The sequence below is a fragment of the Myotis myotis genome, unplaced genomic scaffold (genome assembly GCF_014108235.1).
Source record: "Myotis myotis isolate mMyoMyo1 unplaced genomic scaffold, mMyoMyo1.p scaffold_m19_p_9, whole genome shotgun sequence".
NCBI lineage: Eukaryota > Metazoa > Chordata > Mammalia > Chiroptera > Vespertilionidae > Myotis > Myotis myotis.
The window spans coordinates 83,592,550-83,614,590 of record NW_023416401.1 but is presented as its reverse complement, the minus strand read 5'-3'; the positions used below and the strand labels follow the sequence as shown (position 1 = coordinate 83,614,590).

The 22,041-nt window shown below is 49.5% G+C and overlaps 1 protein-coding gene across 4 annotated transcripts in view; it reads left to right on the top strand.

Annotated features, from left to right (window-relative positions):
- LOC118662633 (probable phospholipid-transporting ATPase IIA) overlaps window positions 1–22,041 on the top strand; it is a 113,252-nt gene that overhangs the window by 35,206 nt on the left and 56,005 nt on the right. For all 4 annotated transcript variants that reach the window (XM_036321235.1, XM_036321237.1, XM_036321238.1 and 1 more), the window contains exons 4-8: window positions 2,069–2,177; window positions 16,639–16,697; window positions 18,131–18,182; window positions 19,924–20,018; window positions 21,687–21,767. In XM_036321235.1, coding sequence (XP_036177128.1) covers window positions 2,069–2,177; window positions 16,639–16,697; window positions 18,131–18,182; window positions 19,924–20,018; window positions 21,687–21,767 — 396 coding nt within the window. The remainder of the gene's footprint in view (window positions 1–2,068; window positions 2,178–16,638; window positions 16,698–18,130; window positions 18,183–19,923; window positions 20,019–21,686; window positions 21,768–22,041) is intronic.

The following is a 22,041-nucleotide window of genomic DNA, read 5'->3' as shown; positions in this document are numbered from 1 at the left end:
TCCGTGGGAACCTTGCTGTCTGTGTTTTTAAAAAGTGATTTTAAAAGGAGGGATGATAAGGGCATCTCGTAAGAAAAATGAAGGAGGCCCTGGCCGGGTAGCTCAGCTGGTTAGAGCGTCGTCCTGATACTCCAAGGTTTTGGGTTTGATCCGGGTCAGGGCACACACAAGAAGCAACCAGTTAATGCTTAAATAAGTGGAACAGCAAACCCTTGTTTATTTCCTGCTCTTTTCTCTGTACCTCTCTCTCTAAAAAAAAAATCAATAAAATAAAAAAAAATTATATTTAAAAGAAAAATGGATGCAGGCTCTTGCCTTTGTGGATACAAGAGGGAAAACTGGATGGAAATAGGTCCATGCTGTGGACGACACACACCAGTCTCCCCCAGAGTTTGTGAGTTGGGGTGCCTGGCTCAGGAGGATCAGACAGTTTTACATTTCCTTTTTATTAGTTGATACTTACACTGTGAATGTGTTATAATGTTTCTTTATAAAAATTTAGGACACTACAGACATCTTGCAGTCCATCCCACTCCATCCTTGTCCCTCTTAGCAGAGGAATCTAACCAATAGTTAAGGAAATGGCAAAGTCTTTCTTTAAAAAAAAAAAGGTTTTATTGATTTTTTGGAGAGAGAGGAAGGGAGAAGGGGAGAGAAACATCAATCGGTTGCCTCCCATACATTACCCGACTGAGGGTTGAACTTGCAGCCTGGGTATGTGCCCTGACCAGGAATTGAACCAGCAATTTTTCAGTCCATGGGATGATGCCCAACCAGCTGAGCCATACCAGCCAGGGCAGAAAGTCTTTCCCAGTGTATGAAATCTTTGTTATTTCTGTGAACGGTGTTCCATTTTATGTTCTGAAAGGTTGATTTCCCTGCTGACCCTGTCCATGCAAGCAGCAGGTATCTCATTCTTTTTAGCTCCTGCTGGTGGTCCATCTCCTTGGTTCTGCCCACTGGAGTTTCTGTAGATGCAGAACAATGTGGCTATTAAGATCTCAAGCCAGATTTCCTGTGTTTAAAATTCCTGCTTATCTATAATAATACAAGGGTAATATGCTAATTAGACCGGATGTCTTCCGGACGCCCTTCCTGACAAAGCCGGGGCCAGAGGGAAGCCAGCCGGGTCCCAGGTGCCTGCCAGCGGCTGGAGGAGGGAAGCCTGGGTCCCAGGTGCTGGAGAGAAGCTGGTGCCGGCAGCCAGAGGAAGGAAGGCCTACTTTTGCATGAATTTTCATGCATCAGGCCTCTAGTATATCTATATATATAAAAGCCTAAGCAACCATTATGACCGGATGATCAGCTGGTAGCTATAATGTGCACTGACCACCAGGGGGCAGACGCTCAACGCAGGAGCTACCCCCTGGTAGTCAGTGCACTCCCATAGCCAACCTCCTGTGGCCGGCCAACCTCCCGCAATCCCTGCCTCCATCCGGCCGGCCCTATGGGGACTGGATGAGACAGCTCAATTGGCCCCGATTGCCGGCCAAACCAAGGGACCCCACCCATGCATGAATTTGTGCACCGAGCCTCTAGAGTGTGTGTGTGTGTGTGTGTGCGTGTGTGTGTGTTTATGTGTGTGTGTATAGTATATAAAATTCCTAAGAGTTTTATTATTTAACCTCTTTGTGCCTCAGTTTCCTTATCTGTAGCGCAGTGATCTCGTATGGTGAATCTGTACATAGGGTGGTTGTGAGGGTGGAATGCACTAATGGAAGGAAGGCACTTCAAAGGAGCCCAGCTCATGGCCAGCGAGATTCAGATGTTAGTGGTCACCCTCCTTCAGCCATTGTCTGTGGATGGACAGTGTGGGTGTTTTGACATTTCTTACTCTCAGAAGCCCTGAGACTAGGAGGTGGTGAATAGGGCTGTCCTTGTGCCTGCGTGTTGACGAGTGTTCCTCCAGGGTGTGTGTAGGAGACCCTTGGAGAAGCGGGTTTGCTGGGCATGTGCATTTGGGATCCTTAGCAGGCCGTGCCCTGCTGCCCTCTGGCCTTTTCTGTCCCCGGCCCCAGGAGAGGAAGGTGGGTTCCAGCAGGTCTCACTCTGTCCCCTCTCTCTGCAGGGCTTCGTGCTGGCTGTCACCATCATCCGAGAGGCGGTGGAGGAAATCCGATGCTACCTGCGGGACAAGGAAGTCAACTCCCAGGTCTACAGCCGGCTCACAGTGAGAGGTCAGCCGGGGTTCCCCTTCAGCTCAATCATCGGTCGCTGACAGTCAGGGAGCAGAGTTCAAGGCCTGGGGCTGGCGGGGGTGTGGGGCCGCGTGGCAGGACAGCCACTCAGTTGCTGGTACCAGGGAGGCCAGCGTGTCCCCCGGTGCCTGGGGAGATGTGGGCCGCATCCCCAGGTGGCCAGGCCCTCTTAGAGGGGGTCCTGTGGTCTGACTTGCGCATCCACATCCTGGAATTGAATTCTGTGCATCTGGCATCCTCGGCCCGCTAGTTCCTTACCCTTATGGGGTCTGGCTGCAGAGGGGAGCTGGGAACTTGGCCCTACATCCGTTTCCAAAGGAGCCACAGCTTTCAAAGCCACTCTTTCAACACCACAAAACCAATGTTACAACTGTGCGGCATTGGTTTCTGTTGATCTATTTGTGTACTTTCACATTGACTGTGGACATACAAGATGAGCCACACTCATTTTTTTAAAAAGGCACCAGAGTCACGTAAATACTGCATCTGTGAAGACTTCTTTACTGGCATCTCCTCAGTCCTTAGAACTGAAGAGGGGAGAGCCGGTAGTCTGACCCAGAGAGAACAGAGCTAGCCTTCCGTCGTTAGCCCCGGGCCGGACACCAGCGTGTTAAATGGTGGGATTCAAAACCCACCCCAAACCCCACAAAACTACCCGCCAAGGTGGACTTCTGCTTCCCCCTCCCAGTCCTAGAGTAGATTTCCTGTGAGGCTGTGTTCAGAAAGGAGAGAAAGTTCCTGCCTGCAGTCCCCTAAGATGGCTGATCCCATCCAGGGATGAATGTTTTAGGAGAGGCTTGAGGGAGTGGGAGCTGTGCCTCGCCTGCAGGAAAGGGGGAATTCTGAAAGAGACGAGACAGGTGCGGGAGGAGCTGGGCCCCGGGCCTGGCGTGAACTGCTGCTGTTCAGCCCTTTAGTCTTCCTGGGTTTTCAGTAGAATTTTCCTTTTGGGAAAAATGCCAGAGGAATATTTTTTGGCCCCCCCCCCCCCCCCCCTCTGCTCCTCCTCCCCAAACATTGGAATTTTGGACAAAATTCCTTGAGGGCATGAAGTGTTTTTGTTTTAGTGCCCTGAATAGATTTTCATAGTTGGTGGTCTTAAAAATTTGCAAGTCTCTGGGAGAAGGGGGACTTTCGAGCGGGTATAGAAATATGTTTTGTTATTGCTAAACCACTGCGTTTAGGACATTTTGCAAACTAAAGAATAAGAACCCAGTATAATCTTTGCAAAGGCAGGTGGCCTGGGGGTTCCACGTGGGTAATCAGAAGACCCCTCTGGGGAGGCGTTTTGTGTGGTTTGTGTATATGAAACCCTCCCTTAATAACATATCCTGACGATGACATTTGCAATGCTTGGCAACCGGCGGAGCGGGCCCCTGGGTCTGTTTAGAGGAGGGGCGTTGGGAGGCCTTCCATTCATCTGTCCAGCCGCCCGCCCTTCGCTTCTTTCCATATTGCAATGGCTTTCCCCGGCGTGGTTTTCGTGCCCTCCCCTGCAGGCCCCTCTCAGCTGCTGCTACCATCCCCTCCGTTCTTGCAAAGGCCCCAGAGAGAATTGGCAGATGGCTCCAGCAGTAAAAACTTGTCTTCCTTTGTCGGCCTCCCTTTGGGACCCACGGCTCCCATTGTCATGCCAATTCGACAGGAGAGGCCAGGGAGCCGAGCTCTGAATATTAACCCAGGCCCTCCCCCTGCAGTTGGTTTTGAAAGCCCCGAAACGGGCGGGCGACCAAAAAACTGTCAGCCAGGGGCGTGATGGAGGTGAGTTTAGTTATTTGATCCACTTTTGGGGGAGGGGCCGGAGAGAAGAGCCCAAGCAGAAGGCTTCCGAGGGAGGAAGGAAGAGAAAGAAGCCTCCTTTGACCTTCCCGCGCCATTTAATGACTCAGAGATATTTTCCCGGTGAGACATCTCACCAAGAATTCAATGAAGCCCAAAAGCGAGATGAAGCAAATAGGGACATGCATGTCCACGCGGGTCTGTTTTCTTTTTTTGATCACAGGACAACTTAAAATGGACTTTTCAACACTCCTTCTGGAGTTCAGAAATGCTTAGAAACCAGAATATCCAGTCTGCGACCACTAGATGGTAGGCCATGAGCTTTCCCTGCCTTCAACATCATTTCCTGGCTGAGAAAGCAGTGCTTGGATTAAATAAGATAGTTAAGCATTTGGGGGTCATAATCTCTAACTAGCAAAAAGCTGCAGACGTCCTGCAGGGAACTCGTGCAAGCCGGTCACCCCGGTTCCTCAGTGGTCAGCGTGCTGCTAGCCTCTCTCTGTCTTAGCCATTAGAGATTAAGGTGAGGATATCATTCCTTTTGCCCCTAAACACTCCAGTGTTTAATTCCTAAGAGGACAGTTCTCTTACATAACACAGTACAGTGAGCCAAATCAGGAAATTTAACATTTAACATTGAGGCATTACTATTAATCAGATCTAGAATCCTTTCTCAAAATTGGCCGTTTGTCCCTAAAATGTCCTTTAGTAGCATTTTTTAAAAAAATTGATTTTAGAGAGGAAGAGGGAGAGGAGAGAGAGGGAGCGAGAGAGAGAGAGAGAGAGAGAGAGAGACAGAGAGAGATAGAGAGAGAGAGAAAAAGAAAGAAACATAGAAACATCTATTTGTTGTTTATACACTCATTGGTTGATTCTTGCATGTGCCCTGACTGGGGATCAAACCCGTAACCTTGGCATATTGGGGTGACATTAATCAGCTGAGCTACCCGGCCAGGGCTGCAGCATTTTTTTTTCTTGATCTAGGAACCAATCCAGGGTTGCCAATTGCGTTTAGCTGCCCTCTCTCTCTCCACCCTCCAGCCTGGCATAGCTCCATGATGTTGGCGTTTTTGAAAAGGATAGGCCAGTTTTTGTCCAGTTACTTCACAGCTTGTCCCTCAGCTTGTGTTTGCCTCATGTCTCAAAGTTAGATTCATGGCGTGCATTTTGGCAGGAATTAATATAGTTTTAAGAATGTCAGTGGCACAGACTCTAAGTCAGGATGTTGCCAAAGTTTTAGAGGCATTATGTTAATCAAACTGAAAAACTTTGAGGAAAAAGAATTCTATTTTGAACAGCTGAACTAAAAGCCCTGATAATAATGAGGAGTTCTCCATCAGAGGGAAGTTACTTTAAAAAAAAAAAAATTTTTTTTTATTGATTTCAGAGAGGAATGGAAAGGTAGAGCGAGAGATAGAAACATCAGTGATGAGAGAGAATCATTGATTGGCTGCCTCCTGCATGCCCCACACTGGGGATCAAGCTCGCAACCTGGCCATGTGCCCTTCACCAGAATTGAACCTGGGACCCTTCAGTCTGTAGGTCAACACTTTATCCACTGAGCCAAACCAGAAAGGGTGGAAGTTACTTTTTTTTTTTTTTAAATAGCTGCTTCCAACACTAATTTTTTCCAGACTATATATGGCTAATATGCAAAGTGTCCCCATGGGAGTTTGGGAGACCGGGAGTTCTGTAGCTCGTTATGACGTATGCTGACCCTCAGGGGGTGGCACAGAGTGAAAGAAGGCCCTAGCTGGCAGCTGGAAGGCCCTGATGGGCCATGATCGCAGCCAGGCCTAGGGACCCTACCCGTGTATGAATTTTGTGCACTGGGCCTCTAGTATTCCAATAAAACAACAAAAAGGTTATAAAAATACCTGAAGTATATGAAAAATCACAGAAAAATATATACAAATGGTGAATATACATATGAAAGGATCTCAGGCTGCTTCCAACATTTTAGATTCTCTTATTTCATTCAGTGTGTACCTAAAACAACAGACCAATTGGATTCATTTTTAATGTAATTGTCATGGTCTAATGAGTATTTGAAGTATTTTATTACTATAACTAGAGGCCCAGTGCACAAAGATTTGTGCAATAGGGGGGGGTCCCTCAGCCTGGCCTGTGCCCTCTCGCAGTCTGGGAACCCTTTGGGGGATGTCCACCTGCTGGGTTAGGAGCACTCCCCAGGGGATCAGGCCTAAGCTGGCAGTCAGACATCCTTAGTGCTGCTGAGGAGGCAGGAGAGGCTCCCGCCACCACGCTGTGCTGGCAGCCATCAGCCTGGCTTGTGGCTGAGCAGAGTTCCCCTGTAGGAGTGCACTAACCACCAGGGGACAGCTCCTGCATTGAGCATCTGCCCCCTGGTGGTCAGTGTGTGTCATAGTGACCAGTCATTCCCAGTCGTTCTGCTGTTAGGGTCAATTTGCATATTACCCTTTTATTATATAGGATAAGCCATATAAAAGGGAGTGACCTTGTATTCATTCTTTTAAGGATATTTGAGACTCCATTTTGGCCAAAATCTACAATAGGTTTCTGTTTTATTATGAAAATTGGAGAGCTTTTATTAGTTGCTGCAGTGGTTTGGATTGTTTATTCACTTATGAATTCCATTACTTTTTTTGGGAAAAAATAGTGAGATTTGATGGAATTTTCTCTCTCCTGTATAAAGTATCTCTAAAGATTAACATTGGGATTTTAATTTATGTTCCTTAACTTTAATATATGATAAGTTACAATAGATTTCTGTTTTACAAAAATAAACATAAGGGTCTGGGCTTAGGGAATTCATGGTCCAGTGAGGTATCCAGGCATATAAGTCGATAACTTTAAGAAGCTAACTAAAAAGAACTTATATGCTTATATGCGTTGCCCATGAATACGGACAGTAGGGTGGTGAAAGCCTGGGGCTGGGTGGGTACCAGGTGGTGGGTGGGGGGCAAGGAGGCAAAAAAGGGAGAGACATTTGTAATACCCTCAACAATAAAGATAAAATAAAATAAAATAAAATCAAAAAGCTAACTAATAATTATGCTTTATGGGCATGAATGTGGCGCCCTTATGAGGAAGGTCCCCTTCTTGACCACTGCACTCCTGGTTCTGAGCTTGTACTGGATTCAGAACTCGGCGTCCACCTCCTCCCCGCTGTGTGGGCAGATCGCTTAACCTGCCAGTGATAGTAGTACCTCCTGCCTAAGAGTTGCTTAAATGCAACTCCTACATGGGAAGAACGTAGGACTGAGCCTGCGATTGGATGTGTGCTCAAGGAAGGCAGTGCTGGTGGTATAGCAGCAAGGGCTCATTAAGTGTTGGTGGATGAATCAACGGAGGTATTAGCCAAGGGTGATGGAGGTTGTGGGAGTCCGTCAGAGAGGAGTTGATGATGTCTTCCAAAAGAGATAACCTTCATCCTGCGTCTCACAGGACGGGAGAGAGCAGGACTGGCTACATTAAAAAATTAACCTGTGATGAGGCCCTTGTTCAAAAATTATTAAGATTTTCAAAATGGTGACAGTAGATCCCTAAACCAAGTAAGGGGCCCTTAGGATCAGTCCTGGGATCACATGCCATGACGTTGCCCTGATAAGAGCTCCCCAAAGGCCCCGTCATGATTGCTAGGAGTGCGGCGGAGAGAGCCCTAGGTCCTGGCTCCATCTTGCTCTTCCCGATGAGGCTGCCTCCCTGAGCCTCTCCCTCCTGGGAGAACAGAAGAAAAGGCCACGTAGGCCCGTGAGGACCGAGACTCTGGGGAAGTGGGAAGTTGACTCTGTGACCCAGGAATCCGTGCAAGGCCTGCTACAGGGCGATGGGGACAGTGGAGCTGTTGGAAAAATGCTGTCCACATTGGAAAGCAGGAGGCAAGGAAAGCGAGGAAAGGTGACTTACCGTAGCCAGCAGGTGCTGGAGGTCAGGCCTGTCATTTTTAAACGGCCCCGTGCAGGGAGCTTTTCCGGGGAACTGGGGCGCAGAGAGGGAAAGCACCCTGTCTGAGTGATGCAACTAGCTAGGGACTGGAACCCCGGCCTGTCTGAATGTCAGCCCTTCGTCTGTAAGTCCAGGTACCTACTGTGTGCCAGGAGCTAGCGCAGCACTTTGCCATTGGACCGGAGGGCCGGAACAAAAGCATGGATGGAGTGTTTGTGTGAACTAATATAAATTCAAAGTAAACATCATTACATAAAAGGGCACGGTCTTTTTTTTTTTTTAGTTTTATTCATTTCAAATGGGCCGGATCCGGCCTGCGGGCCGTAGTTTGCCCACGGCTGCCATAGACAATCTCAACGATTGCCAGAGTGTTCCTCCTAAATACAAATGCTGCAGAAGGACTTCTAAGATTTAAGTCGTTTTAAAACACATTTGCATTTTTTAAATTGATTTGAGAGAGACAGACATCGATTATTTGTTGTTCTATTTATTTATGCATTTGTTGGTTGATTCTTTTTAAAAAAAATATTTTTATTGATTTCAGAGAGGAAGGGAGAGGGATAGAGAGATAGAAACATCAATAATGAGAAAGAATCATTGATCAGCTACCTACTGCACTGAGCCCACAACCCGGGCATGTGCCCTTGACCAGAATTGAACCTGGGACCCTTCAATCTGTAGTCTGACACTCTATCCACTGAGCTAAACCAGCTAGGGCTGTTGGTTGGATTCTGTATGTGCCCTGCCTGGGGATGGAACCCAAAACCTTGGGGTACCGGGATGACGCTTTAACCAACTGAGCCCCTCGTCCAGGGCCCATTTCTCAGTCCAAAGAAACTTCTCAGTCCAGCGTTCTCATTCTAAGGTGGGCAGACAGCTGAAAGCCACGTCAGGATAATGCTCTCAGATAAAGGAAAGCCCCTCTTTCCTTCTGCCTGAGTCCACATTTCCACGGGATCAGAGACCTAAGAGAGATTCCTAGACTTTTATGAGTTTTATGGCTCTAATGATGGAGCTGTCTCCCAGAGTAACACCATTCAGCGACCTGGAAACCCCAAAGGCCGCGAGGAGAGGATCTTGAAGGTGGAACAGACTCACCAACACTTAGATTACTTGAAAGATTTGGGCGGGTCAGGAAGAAAGAATGAGTCCATGAGTAATTTCTCATACTTATCTTCCCCAAACCAAAAGTTTAATTCTGGAGAGGGGTCCCTCCGCCTTGATTATCACAGGAGGCGGGCAATGGGATTTGCATTTTCACAGGATGAATTCCAGGTCTTCATACCAGGAATGTTTTCCCAGACTGACTTGTGATCAGGGGCTAAAGGAAGCCAGCAGATAATTAGCCTTGAAAGAAACTGCAAACAGAGCACAATTAACACGATCCGCTGATGTGTCTTTCCTGCTGGGGACATCTGGGCACCCCGGGAACCATAAGCCATAAACCAGAGGTCTACGCAAAAGGCAGGGCGTCTCTCCCACCTTGAGCTTTTTAGTCCATATGTGGTGTGAAAACCAGATCTCCCCTTTCCCCCAGTTCTTCCCAGATAGCTCTGCAGTTACAGAATAACCCCCAGGATCTCATCCCCACTTGAGAGTGGTATCTTTTTTTTCAATTCAGTTCAAAATCCACATCGAACCATTACTTAGGATTGCAATTAATGCGACTGACTGTTGAGGTCAAAGGTCATATGTGTTCTTCTTTTGGGGAATTATATTTTGCTGGAGTTCATCAGAAGGTCGGATAGTGTAGGGAAGATGCGTTTATTAATGGGGAGTAGTTTAGCTGCTAGTTAATTAACAAAACTGTATTCCTAAACAGAAGTACCACTTATGTTTTCAAAGTATATAAGCTCTGTTCAGACACGGGAGAACACTAAGATATGCTTTCTACGTTTTTTAGAGAAGAGAACCACAGCGCTGGTCTTTTTTATATTATTGCAAAAAAAAAAAAAAAAAAAGTCCTTTCCTAAGGATTGCAAATACAGTTGGGTGAGCAAAGGCCTCCTCTTCCTGACCTCCTCTGGTTAAGATTCTCAGAGCATCTGCTTTTCCGAGTCTTATTTAGAACAGATTTGGCCAAACATTTTCTCATTCTCTGACACTTGCAAGTTGTTATTTCAGAGCCCTAAGGTTCTTTTTTTTTTCTTCCAAAGTACTCAATTTCACTTCATTACAAATATTGGTGAACTAATCTATTGTTTAATTAAAAAATACAGCCTCACATGTAAATTGTACTGCTATCTTTCCCAGAAGGTATCCCCTCCACCGCTGGGGTGTTGGTCTGTTTCATCATTATTGGGCACCAGAAGCAACGAGAACCATTTCTATATTTATTTTAAAAGCCTTGGTTGGGTATAAACTTGTCACGTAGAAACTCCAGCCTTTCGTTTTTTAAGTTCCCACTGTTTTAAACAAAAGCCCCAGGAAGTGGCCGTGGAATTTCCAATAATGCTGTTTAACCCTTTGCCTATTTTCAAATCACAGCCTTTTTCTTAGGCGTTGGGGAGCGCAGACGGCTGGATGAGAATGTGAAAATTCCAACCTTAAACCCTCCGTGTGCACTCTGCTGGGCCTGCAGAGGCGTTTTAGCGTCCACCCCAGGAAGTGTACACAAGCCGCAGCATTTACAACTCATCACTGTCACAGGCGGATTAGAGTGTGAGCTAAAGAGTAAAACATTAGCCAGGGTCAGCGCACGGGGATCCCGGTTTGAGATCTACAAAGCAATCTGTACCCTGCATGCACCGTCAAAAATAGAGTATTCTAGTAGCTGGCGGGGCTCGGGGTCAAAAAAAATAGGCCCACACATACTAGTGCCCAGAATTTATTTAAAAAAAAAATTTTTTTTTCCAGGCTGTTCTGCATTTTGACTGAATTGTCATTTGCTTGTTTCCACTCCAGGGAAACATCTGGCTTCTGCCCCCAGTGTAGACAGACTGCTCTTATTCCGAAGCTGTCACCCATGAAAAGCATGGTTTGGGCTCGATGGCTTTGCTTATGAAGGCTCGGGTCCGTCTCTACAGAAATAAACAGCGGCCGGTAGTAATTGGAAGTTTGCTCCCTGTTAGAAACCCCGGCTCAGAGGCCGCGTGGGCGAAGCGGCGAAAGCTGAAAGGATTAAATTTACTTTATAGAGAGCATTTAGTGGTGGCGGATGTGGCCGGTGGAGCACGTTCCACTTAACCTTTGTGAAAATCCCTCAGCCCGCTTCTGTCGAGGTTCTGCCAATGCATTAAAACGCCCAGCGCCGAGGGGCCGAGATGGGTGTTGGAGGGGCCACACGGGGGAGAGCTCTGGGAGGAAGTCAGGGTCCTGAGGATTCTGCTCTCAGAACCAGGCCAGGTTTCCCTGTGCACTTGGCAAAGGTGAGGTTACTGGGTGTTTTTATGTCTGTTCAGCACCAGCTACGTAATCCTTGGGGCCCAGTGCAAATGAAACCGTGGGAGGCCTTGTTCAGAAGTGATTAAGAATTGGGGGGGGGGGGGGGGAAGGTTATTAGGAGTTGTAATATGTCAGCAATTGGTCCTCCACCCAAGGTTTGGGGGGTGAGGGCTGTGGGCACACAGGTCGCTCTTCTGTCTCAGGGATATCTGGGCAGGGGAGGGAAAGGAAACTTGGGGGGTGTGACTGCTAGCTGCTCCGGGAGGTGGGGGTGCGGGGGGGTTGGGGGGAGGCAGGGAAAATCACTGCTGTTTTTATTTCCCATGTGTCTGTGTTAGGAAGACGGAGCTTTGCCCGGGGGCATCTGCATTTCCTAGTTTCTGTGAGAACGATGGTAGAAAGCTCAGGACAGTGGTTACATGAAGATGAGAAATCGTGTTCTGGGTCCTTTCCACCACTGAAGAGCTTTCTGCCCTGAGTTCGTCCCAGCCACTGAGTGCTGGGCTCTTCACCGAACTCTGGGCCTCCCCCCTCCCCCCTCCCTCCTCCCCCCTCGCTAGGCCTGTCCCTCCACTCTGAGCCCCTGCGCAGGGACATTTTACTCGGCTGAGCTGGGAAGCCATAGATGCTGGAGCATACGTCGTACCAGTGCCTGCTTTCCCTCGCCTCTCCCTGCTGCGTTTTCTCCTTTCCGTTCTTTTCGTTTTATTTGTTTCTCATTCAGACACACGCTAAACACCGGCCCCACATACAGGCCTGAACTGCCCATTTTCTGATCGCGAGCGTGACAGCGAGGGGGAAGGAAGTCGCATTCGTGGTCAGGACCCGTGTGGGAGCTCAGCAGAGTGGGAGGGCTGAGGGTCTCCCTTTGTTGAGGCTGCGAAGTCGAGGTTCACCCCCTCTTCGCCCCCAAATACCAGCATGCTCCTCGGGCAACCTTGGTGAAGAAGCACAAGTGACCTCTTGATGGTGTGGCCCCCCGTGGCTCCTGTGCCCACTATGGCCCCCATGGCCCTCCTCCTGAGAGGGAGCGGGCCGTTGGCTGCCCGTCCCCCAGTAGGAGTGCCTGTCCCCCAGTAGGAGTGCCCGTCCCCTAGGAGGAGGGCCTGTCCCCCAGGAGGAGTGCCTGTGTGCAGGTCGGTCTGCTGGGGTAGCACAGACTGCCCCGCAGCCCAGCGGATTAAAGGGGTTTTTGTTGAGCCAGAGCAGATGGACAGAGAGCGGCAGAGTTCAAATTAACCCGTCATAAATCAGGACGCCCTGTAGGAAGGGAAAAATCTGGCAGGGGGTCAATGGGGAAAAAAAGGGACATTTGTAATACTTTCAACAATAAAGATAAAAAAAAAGAAAGAAATCTGAGCCTGGTCACTTAGACGTTTGAGCTAATTTAATTTATTATTTTTTCCTTATGAGAAAAGCACCTCGTGCTTATTTTAAAAAAACCGATGTGAAGAATTAAAAACGCGTGTGTGCAGACAGAAAGATAAACCCCACGTCCCCAGAAAGAATTGCTGTCACCCCTTTCAGTCGAATCCTTCTGGTTTTGCCCTGTCTCCTGCTAACACACACACACACACACACACACACACACACACACCATTATTATTTAATAAGAGTAACCATACTCTTTCACCTAGATGTTGAAAGAAGGTGGGAACCAGACCTCGAAGACCAGAACACCAGCGTGATAGTTTGGGTCAGGCCACCAGCATCAATTTGAGTAATGGAACCAAAGACAACGTGTAAATTTATGTTTGGGAAAGTTGGGGCAAGTCCAGGGAAGGAGAAGTGTATTGGCGCAGAGGGCTGGCCGAATTTCCGATCTTCCTTCCAGGAACGCCACGGGGAGCTCCCCAGAAAGAACTGCGTGTCTGTGTGCGGTGGTCCTGTCGCCCCCTAGTGGTTCGAGGACAGCTGTTCGGGCAGGAAAAGAATTCCGTGCATTGGACCCTCTCTGGGCCCATTGCTAATGGTCTGTTTGTATCAATGGCTGTCCTTTAGTCCCCCTGTCAATATATTTACCAAAGCCCACGACAGGATCAATGCCTGAGCCTAGTAGGTCTCTGGCACGTCGGGGCTCAGGTCATTGGACTGAATGTAGCGCTGTGTTTTATGATAGTGGGACACTATTAAATGCTCACCTCGTGGGGTGAGAGACACATTCCTGGAGAGGCACTAAGGTGGGTTGGCCCATCACCATCTGCGACGTGCTTTCTAGAAGTCATTAGTGTTCGTGGACAGTTCTTGTAGTGTCAGTTCTACTTACTATGACAAAACCTAATTACATATAAAAATTAGCGAAAACCCAACCCAATGGAACCTAATACAGTTGTTTCAATAGAAATAATTGGAATGAGTTAAAGTCTCCATGGTGCTGACTTACTAAAAAGACACCAGGGGTTAAATTATGTGAAATATTGTGAAAAATTGTAAAAATCTAGAGTTGTGCACTCAGATTATTTCTGTTGGTGCCTTTAAGTTATTTTCAATGCTGAAGGAACAAAAGCTAGGAATCCTCATTGGTGTTGAATGAACGATGGGGTCATTATTACTCTTTCTTTCCTCTCTCTTGTGAGTTAAATGGGCTTGTTACAAGATGCCAATAACATAAAGATTTTATGGTGTTGCTCCCTCGTGTGAGAATTGGACCCGTCTGGATGCAGGCCCTGACCAGCCAGTTCCACCTTCATCTCTCTGTTCCCTGCCTTCACGCCATGTTTTTGTACTTGCTAAAGGGGCACACATGTGTCCTACTCACGTGCTCTCTCACCTCTGTGCCTGCCTCCCTTCTACTGCGGGCAACCAGGATCCTTCGTCTGGTGAGTTCTGGCCTCACCACTCCTGTGAAGCATTGGTCCACACCTCTCTGCCCCCCACCCCTCCACTCATTATTTGATTCTCGCCTCCACTCGAAGGTGAGTTCCGTGGATCACCGCCCTTAGACTGCCTGGCATACAGCAGGCATCCAGTGCATGGTGCTGGAATGTTGATTGAATAGTCAGTGCCTTCTGTGTGCTGAGCACTGTTCTAGATCCTTCTTCAAAGGGGGACTTCCCCTCCTTCCTGGTCCCTCACTCAGCTCACTGACTCACTCCCATCATTTCACATACTATTTTGCACCAGCAGCATCTGCCTGGCTGTCTTTCTCACCAGCTCATGGGTTAGCGAACTACAACTGGTGGGCAAAGTCAGCCCACTACCTTTTATTTTATTACTAGAGGCCCAGTGCACAAAATTCATGCACTCCACGGGGGAGGGGGGGATGGGGGGTGGCGGGGGATCCCTCAGCCTGGCTTGCGCCCTCTTGCAGCCTGGGAGCCCTCGGGGGATGTCCTAAGCTGGCAGTTGGACATCCTTAGTGCTGCCGTGGAGGTGGGAGAGACTTCCACCACTGCCGCTCTGTTCCCCCTCTGGGAGTGCACTGACCACCAGGGGACAGCTGCTGCGTTGAGTGTCTGCCCCCTGGGGGTCAGTGTGTGTCATAGTGACCTGTCGTTCCACCATTGGGCCGAAACCGGCTCTCTTGACATCCCCTGAGGGGTCCTGGATTGCAAGAAGGCGCAGGCCAGGCTGAGGGACCCCACTGGTGCACGATTAGGGCCAGGAGGGATGTGGGAGGTTGGCCAGCTGGGGAGAGACCGCAGGAGGGACCCATGGCGTGTCTGGCCCATCTCGCTCAGTCCCAATTGGCCAGACCCCAGCAGCAAGCTAACCTACCGGTTGGAGCGTCTGCCCCCTGGTGGTCAGTCTATGTCATAACAAGCAGTTGAGCGGCCTTAGCATATCATTAGCATATTATACTTTGATTGGTTGAACGGATGACTGACAACCAGACACTTTGCGTATTAGGCTTTTATTATATAGGATTTTTTGGTATGGCTTGGGAGCTGAGGATGGTTTTTGCACTTTAACCCTTTGAGTGCCAACCAATATCCCAGGAACTATGCTAAAATTGCCAAGGCATTTTTGCCGATTTTACAGCAGTTTAGGAAAAAAATTATGAATCGCGAGTAAATGAAGTTACATATTCAAAAACTTAAGGAAACCTTCACTACGTTTGTTTTCATCTTCGACATATATTGTTTGCTGATTGTATTATAAAATACTAGTAGGAAAAAAATTTGAATAGCGCTCCCGGCACTTTTGGAGAAAGACAGGAGGAGCGGGATCGCCTCCCCGGCACTCCAGGGGTTAAAATATGAAATGCAGACCAAAGACTGTTAGCCTTTGGCGGGAGACCGGGGTTGGGAGAATTGCAAACACTGTCTCTTGGCCGGGACACGCCACACTTTTACGGTCAGGCCCTTTATGGCACACGCTTGCTGACTCCTGCCTGAGGCACGGTTTTAGGATGCGGGGACCCACGTCAGTCTCTGAATTCCTAGGGCGCAGCACTCAATAGGCGTTTTTTGAGTTGAACTGAACTCACTGTTTCTTATTCCTTCCTCTGGAGTCGGATGTGGATTTGAATACCTGTGAGACTAAAGGCATGTCTGAGCCTTTGTCCTCCTTTGAAGACGAGATAATCATGCCTCCTCCCGGTGGCCACCCCGAGGAGTAAACAGAGCCAGCCACATGCCAATACCTATTCAGTGTTTAGCACAGAATTAGCATTTAAACATGTTTTATTTTTTATTTTAATCCTCACCGAAGGATATGTTTTTTAAATTGATTTTTAGAGAGTGAAGAAGGGAGAGAGAGAGAAGCATCCATGTGAGAGAGAAATATCGATTAGTTGCCTCCCATACACACCTGGACTGGGGATCGAACCCAAAACCTTCTGGTGTACGGGATGACGCTCCAGCCTACTGAACCACCCAGCCAGCGCAGCACAGAATCAGCGTTTGATGTTAGCTGTTCCATTTTTGTTCAGATAAACATCCAGCAAAAGTAACCTGATCATAACCATGTAAACCAAACTGTATAGCCGTTGCAAATTAAAAAAAATAAAATAATTAGTCCTTTTCGGTTAGCATCTTTCTTTTTGAAAATTAAGAGCTGCCCTTCTGCCCTTTTCTCTCTCTTCCCCATGTCTGTGTGGGTTTTCTTTTTCGTTTGAGGCTGAATGAGTTTCCTATGGTGTGGACGTTGGAAAGTTTCCAAGGCACCATTAGGACAGAAGATCTCGCTTGAGGGGTGTGGGCACTTCCCAGAGCTCCGTCGGGGGGTAGTTTCTGGAGCCGTTTCTGCCTCAGACGCACCTTTCTCAGAGGGGTAGGAGGTGATGCGGGGTGGGGGCTCATCCTTCTGCTGTACGCACTGGCTTTGAAGGCGCTGGGCACTCTATAAAGACGCATGGAACGGGAACGAGTTCAGACGGATGTGTCTTGGACCTGTTTCTTTGCAGGCACCGTGAAGGTGAAGAGTGCCAACATCCAAGTGGGAGACCTGATCATCGTCGAAAAGGTGAGGGCCTCTGCTGTGTGTGAATGGGGAGTGCCCGCTCTCACATCAGTGCTGGCGTGCAGTCGGCGGCTCTGATCGAATGCTCGCTGTTTGCAGCTCCATCCAGCAGCTCTGTTGGGGAGAAAAGTCTCTTTCCTGAGGGGCACAAAGTATTTTTTCAGGTTTACATGTGTCGGTTAGCTAGCAGTCCGACACAAGTTTTGATTTCCTGTTTGATGTGTTCGTTGTTCTTTTTGGGGTCTTTTTAAAATTTTTTTTACTTACCATGAAGTCTTTCTTAGAAGTCTATTAACTACATAAACATGTCTGTCATTCACCTTTTGAGCAATTTTAGCTTGCACTTAAAATAATTAAATATACGTCTATATTTTATTGATTTTTAGAGGGGAAAGGGTAGGGAGAGAGAGAGAGAGAATCATCGATCGACTGCTTCCTGCAAGCCCCCTACTGGGGATCGAGCCCGCAAACCGGCCATGTGGCCTGACCAGGAATCGAACTGGTAACTTTTTGGTTCACGGGACATTGCCCGACCAGCTGAGCCGCATCGGCCAGGCCTTAGCTTGCATTTTTTTACTTAAACATCATGCTTTTCAATCATTTTATGGGGAGTAGAGGTTACTATGAGAACAGTAAAAAAGGCAAAAAACACATTTTTAAAAATAGCACTGCTAATTTGCTCCTGACTTCAGCGGATACTCACATCTCTTCTTACTGTGTTATTTGGAAGGCATTGGATTTTGAGGCTGGTTCTGGACAGTCTCGGGATAATATTTGATTTGAAAGGAGTGTGTCTGGACTGGGCTCTGTAGGAAATGAGCTGTGCTCTTTTAAAAGGATTAAACCCAACAACCCCGATTTGCGGGGAAGTGAAGCCCTTCTGGGCGGCAGCGCGGAGGAGCCACACCCCCCTGTGCTGCTGGGCGCAGTCCTCTCTGTTCACAGTTAAATGAGGCTGCTGTCGGCTCTCGCTCTCCTTTTGAGAATGGCTTTTGTTCCTTCCTGTGACTTGACTTCCTTATTAGAATCCCACTGGAAGCCAAACCTCCAGCCGGGAAAGGGGTAGAAGCAGAGAGCGTGAGCAGGGGGCGAGTATCTTTCCTTTCAGCAGACAGCCTGGACCAAAGTCAGCGAGGGTCACGGGCCTGAGGCCGGGGTCCCTGGCTGGAATTTCGGGAGGTAATGGTTGGATTTGCCAGGAAGCTAGAAGCTCTCTTTCCGAGATGTGATTTCAACAGGGGATTAGGCACGTCACAGCAGCGTGGAAGGGTTTTCAGATTCAGAACAAAATAAACCCCCCGTCTGTCTTGGACAAAGGCAGACACTGAAAAGACGCCGTGGGTTTCGACGGCTCCCCCCACCGAGGGGCGGTGGGGGTGGTGGTGCGGAAACCCACCCGGGATGGCCCACAGTAACAGCCCTTCTTTTTGTAACAGAACCAGCGGGTGCCTGCTGACATGATCTTCCTGAGAACATCAGAAAAGAACGGTAAACAGCTGGGATCGATTGGGAAAATAACCATTAACCTTTCAGTGGCAATTTGGCAAAGTAATCATTCGAAAATGTAACTGAAGTAGATGATCATTTCGGAGCCACGGAGGCGAATCCAAACAGCCCTTTTAACGGAGCAGTCCTAAAACAATGTTTTCGGTGCTCGCAGGCCAATAGATTGTGATCATTACAAAGATACTGCTAGTTGGACCCCTGCTGAGTCTCTGCTGGTGAAGTCTCATACATACACGCACGCACAAACATATGCACACACGTGCACACACGCACATACATATGCACACGCGCACACATACACTCACACACGCGCACGCACATGCGCATGCACACGCGCACACATGCAGGCATGCTTGCACGTGCTTCTTTCCTTCCCTGACTGCGTGAGGCTCAGCTTCAGGCGTTGGCGGGAAGAGGAAGAGTGTCTGACAAACAGAAATTCCCTCTCTTCTGAGAAAATACCAGGAGGTGTGTGATGAGGCGCGCAGTAGGTGTCCCTTTGGGCTCTGAGTCACGAGTGGCGGGGCCAGGCCCTCCCTTGCCCGTTGGTTTGTTTGTTGTTCCAGCCCATTGGGGCTGAGGACCGCTCCCGCCTTTCCAAGCCCCTCTCACTGTGCTCTCCCCGCTGCCACCGCTGCCCGCCCTGTCCGTTGGCTCACGTCTCCTCTCTCTTTATTTTTGATATTTAAGCTGCTCTGAGGAAACAGGGCTGTTTCTCTCTTGCCTATCAGGCACAATCAGAGATCTTTGAACCCCCAAAAGATTCGTACTTGTATTCCTTTGAGGTTCCTGCAGCCTATTTTATTAACAAATTGAATAAAAGCACGGGTGAAATCTTACACTAATAATATATGAAGTAATGCAGAGAGGGGGGTGGAAGGCATGATGAAAGCAGCCTTCTTTTAAAAACTGCGGCTTTGTCCTCAAATCGGTTCTGTGTCCTGGCCCATGAGTGTTGGGGATTAGGTTCCCTGAAGGGCTCTCCCTTTCTAAAACACCCCAGCCCCCCAAAAGATAGGAAGTTCCCAGGAGCCTTCGCTGCAGCGCTGGCGAGTTCCGCGCCCTCTCTGTGTGATGAGAGACACGGCCGACCTGTGGCTTGGACTTGCACGTCAGACCCACATACGCGCCCACACAGAGTGCGCGTCGGTGACTACGGCCGACCGACCTGGCGCTCTCGGCGTGGCATGGACCAGCGCTTTAGCTTTCACAGTCTGAGCTCGGTGCTGTTCATCTCCATGTTCACACTCAAGGGAAACTGAGGCTCAGAGAGGACCTGCAGCTAGTGAGTGTTGGAGCCCGGACTTGAGCCCAGGAGGTCTGGCTCCTGAGAAGGTGCTTGTAACCCCTGCCCAGAACAGACCCGAATGCGGGCTCTCTCAGGCCGCCCCCACGCTGGGCTTCTGTCACCACCGAGTCCCGACAGCAAGCTTGGGAGGTGTGTGTTTCCTCCCGCTTTATGGCGAGGACACGCCGAGGTTAGCAAGGTGGAGAAGCTGGCCCGGCTCCCACTGCGAGTGCGTGGGGGAGGGGGCATTTGCACCCAGATCTTTCTGACCCTAGAGCTTAAGGAGGAAGTGGGAAATGGGGTATTTTCCTTCCCTCTTGGTGGTTGGCCATTTGTTGGCTGTTTTTACAAGGACCAGGGCGGGGGCTGCCCCGAGCGGCCACCAAAAGGCTTCGTGAGCTGCTGGTGAACAGAAGGCACCGGCTTCCTTCACAGGGTCTTGCTTCCTGCGGACGGATCAGCTGGACGGGGAGACGGACTGGAAGCTGCGGCTCCCGGTGGCCTGCACGCAGAGGCTCCCCACGGCCGCCGTGAGTAGCTCTCCCTGCAGAGGCACACATGGCCCCTGTCCCGGCAGAGCTCGCAAACTCGGGCGCCCTCCGGGCCAGGCATGGGTGTCAGAGGTGAAGTGGCCGGTGGGGTGTTTTGGGGCCCTGGGAGCCTCGAGTGCCGGTTGGTTCCACGTTCCGTGGCCACGCGAAATGCAGGCTCGGCATGCGGGACGGAGCTCTTCCGAGGGGAGCGCAGAACCTTAGGAAACCGTGACCGGGACCGAGGGTAAAAGTAAAGGTAGGCCAAGCATGTCCTCCTCTGCTCAGAACTCCGGAGGCTTCTCAGCTCCGAGAACCCGTCCCACAGGCCTCGCTGGCACCTTTCAACCCCGTGTCATCGTATACTCTCTGCGGACGCCCTGACCTCCACTTCGGGCCCTCCCCTCTCCCCACGCTGCAGCCGCACTGGCCTCCCCGTCAGGCATGCGTCTGCCTCCCAGCATCTGTCCTTGGCCGTGTCTTCCACTGGGAACAGTCAGACCCTGATGTCTGCTGGCTGGGCACCTCCATCGTATACTTAGGTCTTGTACACCCGTCTCCTTAACGGAGAGGCGTTTTCTGGCCACCTTCTCCCTGCATTCCCACTCCACTCACTTCAAGACGGTATCTTTGAGGGTAGGGTTCTGCCCGGTATATTCACTGCTGAGTTCCTGGTACATGGAACAGCATTTAGAACAGTGCATGGAACAGCATATAGACAGTGTGTGGAGGAACATGTAGAACAGTGCATGGAACAGCATATAGACAGTGTGTGGAACAGCATTTAGAACAGTGCATGGAACAGTGTATGCCCGGTGTGTGGAACAGCACTTAGAACTGTGTGGAATAGCACATGGACTCTCTCTAAGAAGGTGTGGTCTAAGTAGTTGTAACCAACAGGTGCTCAAAGCTTCCCAGGGCCCTGTAGTTCCCTATATCACACCACAATTTGTAGAGTGAGGGAGGGAGAAGGTAGCCAAAGTGTAAGTTTAAACACAAGTCACACGGGTTGGAAGTGGCCTGTGGCCTAGGTTACAAAACCACAGAATGTAATTCAAATGCCTGGAGACCAGCATAGGTCCCGTGCGTGGTCTGAAAGGGTTCAGCTGCACACGCCAGCTTTCCCTGGGCTGGCGGTCACATCGGTTGGTGCCATGCCTTTCCTTGCCCTCTAAGGAAGGAAGAAGTTCTCTGTCTCCGTGGAGTTAGCATAACAGTAAGCGTGCCCATGGTACATATGATTGTTCGTCGTCAGGAACAAGTGAAATGGTGCTGTTAATTATTACTGCTTTTTAAAGCAGGAATTCTAGAGCCGTGAGTCTCTACCTGGCCGGGAGCCCCTGGGAATCTGTAGAAGGCGCCATGGCGACCCTGGGCGGGGCTGGTCTAATAGGGGTTCTGACTTTATCTGGATGGCGTGGTCTCCCTTCTGGTAAAGTTTCTGCAAAGAAAGGTTCTGACCCTCAGAATGATCGAAGGACTCCCCTTAAGAGCGAGTCGAGAGCCTGGAGTTGTGAAGACACCTACACGTGTGGAAGGTTTCCCCTTTCCCCACCTGCCCCATCATTTCAGGGCCTGTTTGCTTTAGAGAAAGAGCGGCTGCCTCCGGAAGTCTCTCTGCTCATAAGCCGCCTTTTCTAACTCCCAAATGTCACCTCTGTCACGCAGGATCTTCTTCAGATTCGATCGTATATCTACGCGGAAGAGCCGAGCATCGACATCCACAATTTTGTGGGAACATTTACCAGGGTACGTAGCTCCGCTTGCCACGGACTCCCGTCTTAGAGTGTGGATTCACGATGGGAGCCCGCAGACACGCGTCTGAGGGTCCTTGTCAGGAAGTATCTCTTTGGGGGTGGGTGGGGGAGGAGAGGGGAGAAGGGATGGAAAGGGGAGGGGGGCAGGGGTTGGGCTGGCGGGGTGGAATTCCCTTAGGGAGGCACCGCCTGACTCCTGACACATTGTCTCTCACTAGAGGCCACACATCGCAGGTTCTTCAGCCTCTGAACAGCTGGGATTGCCT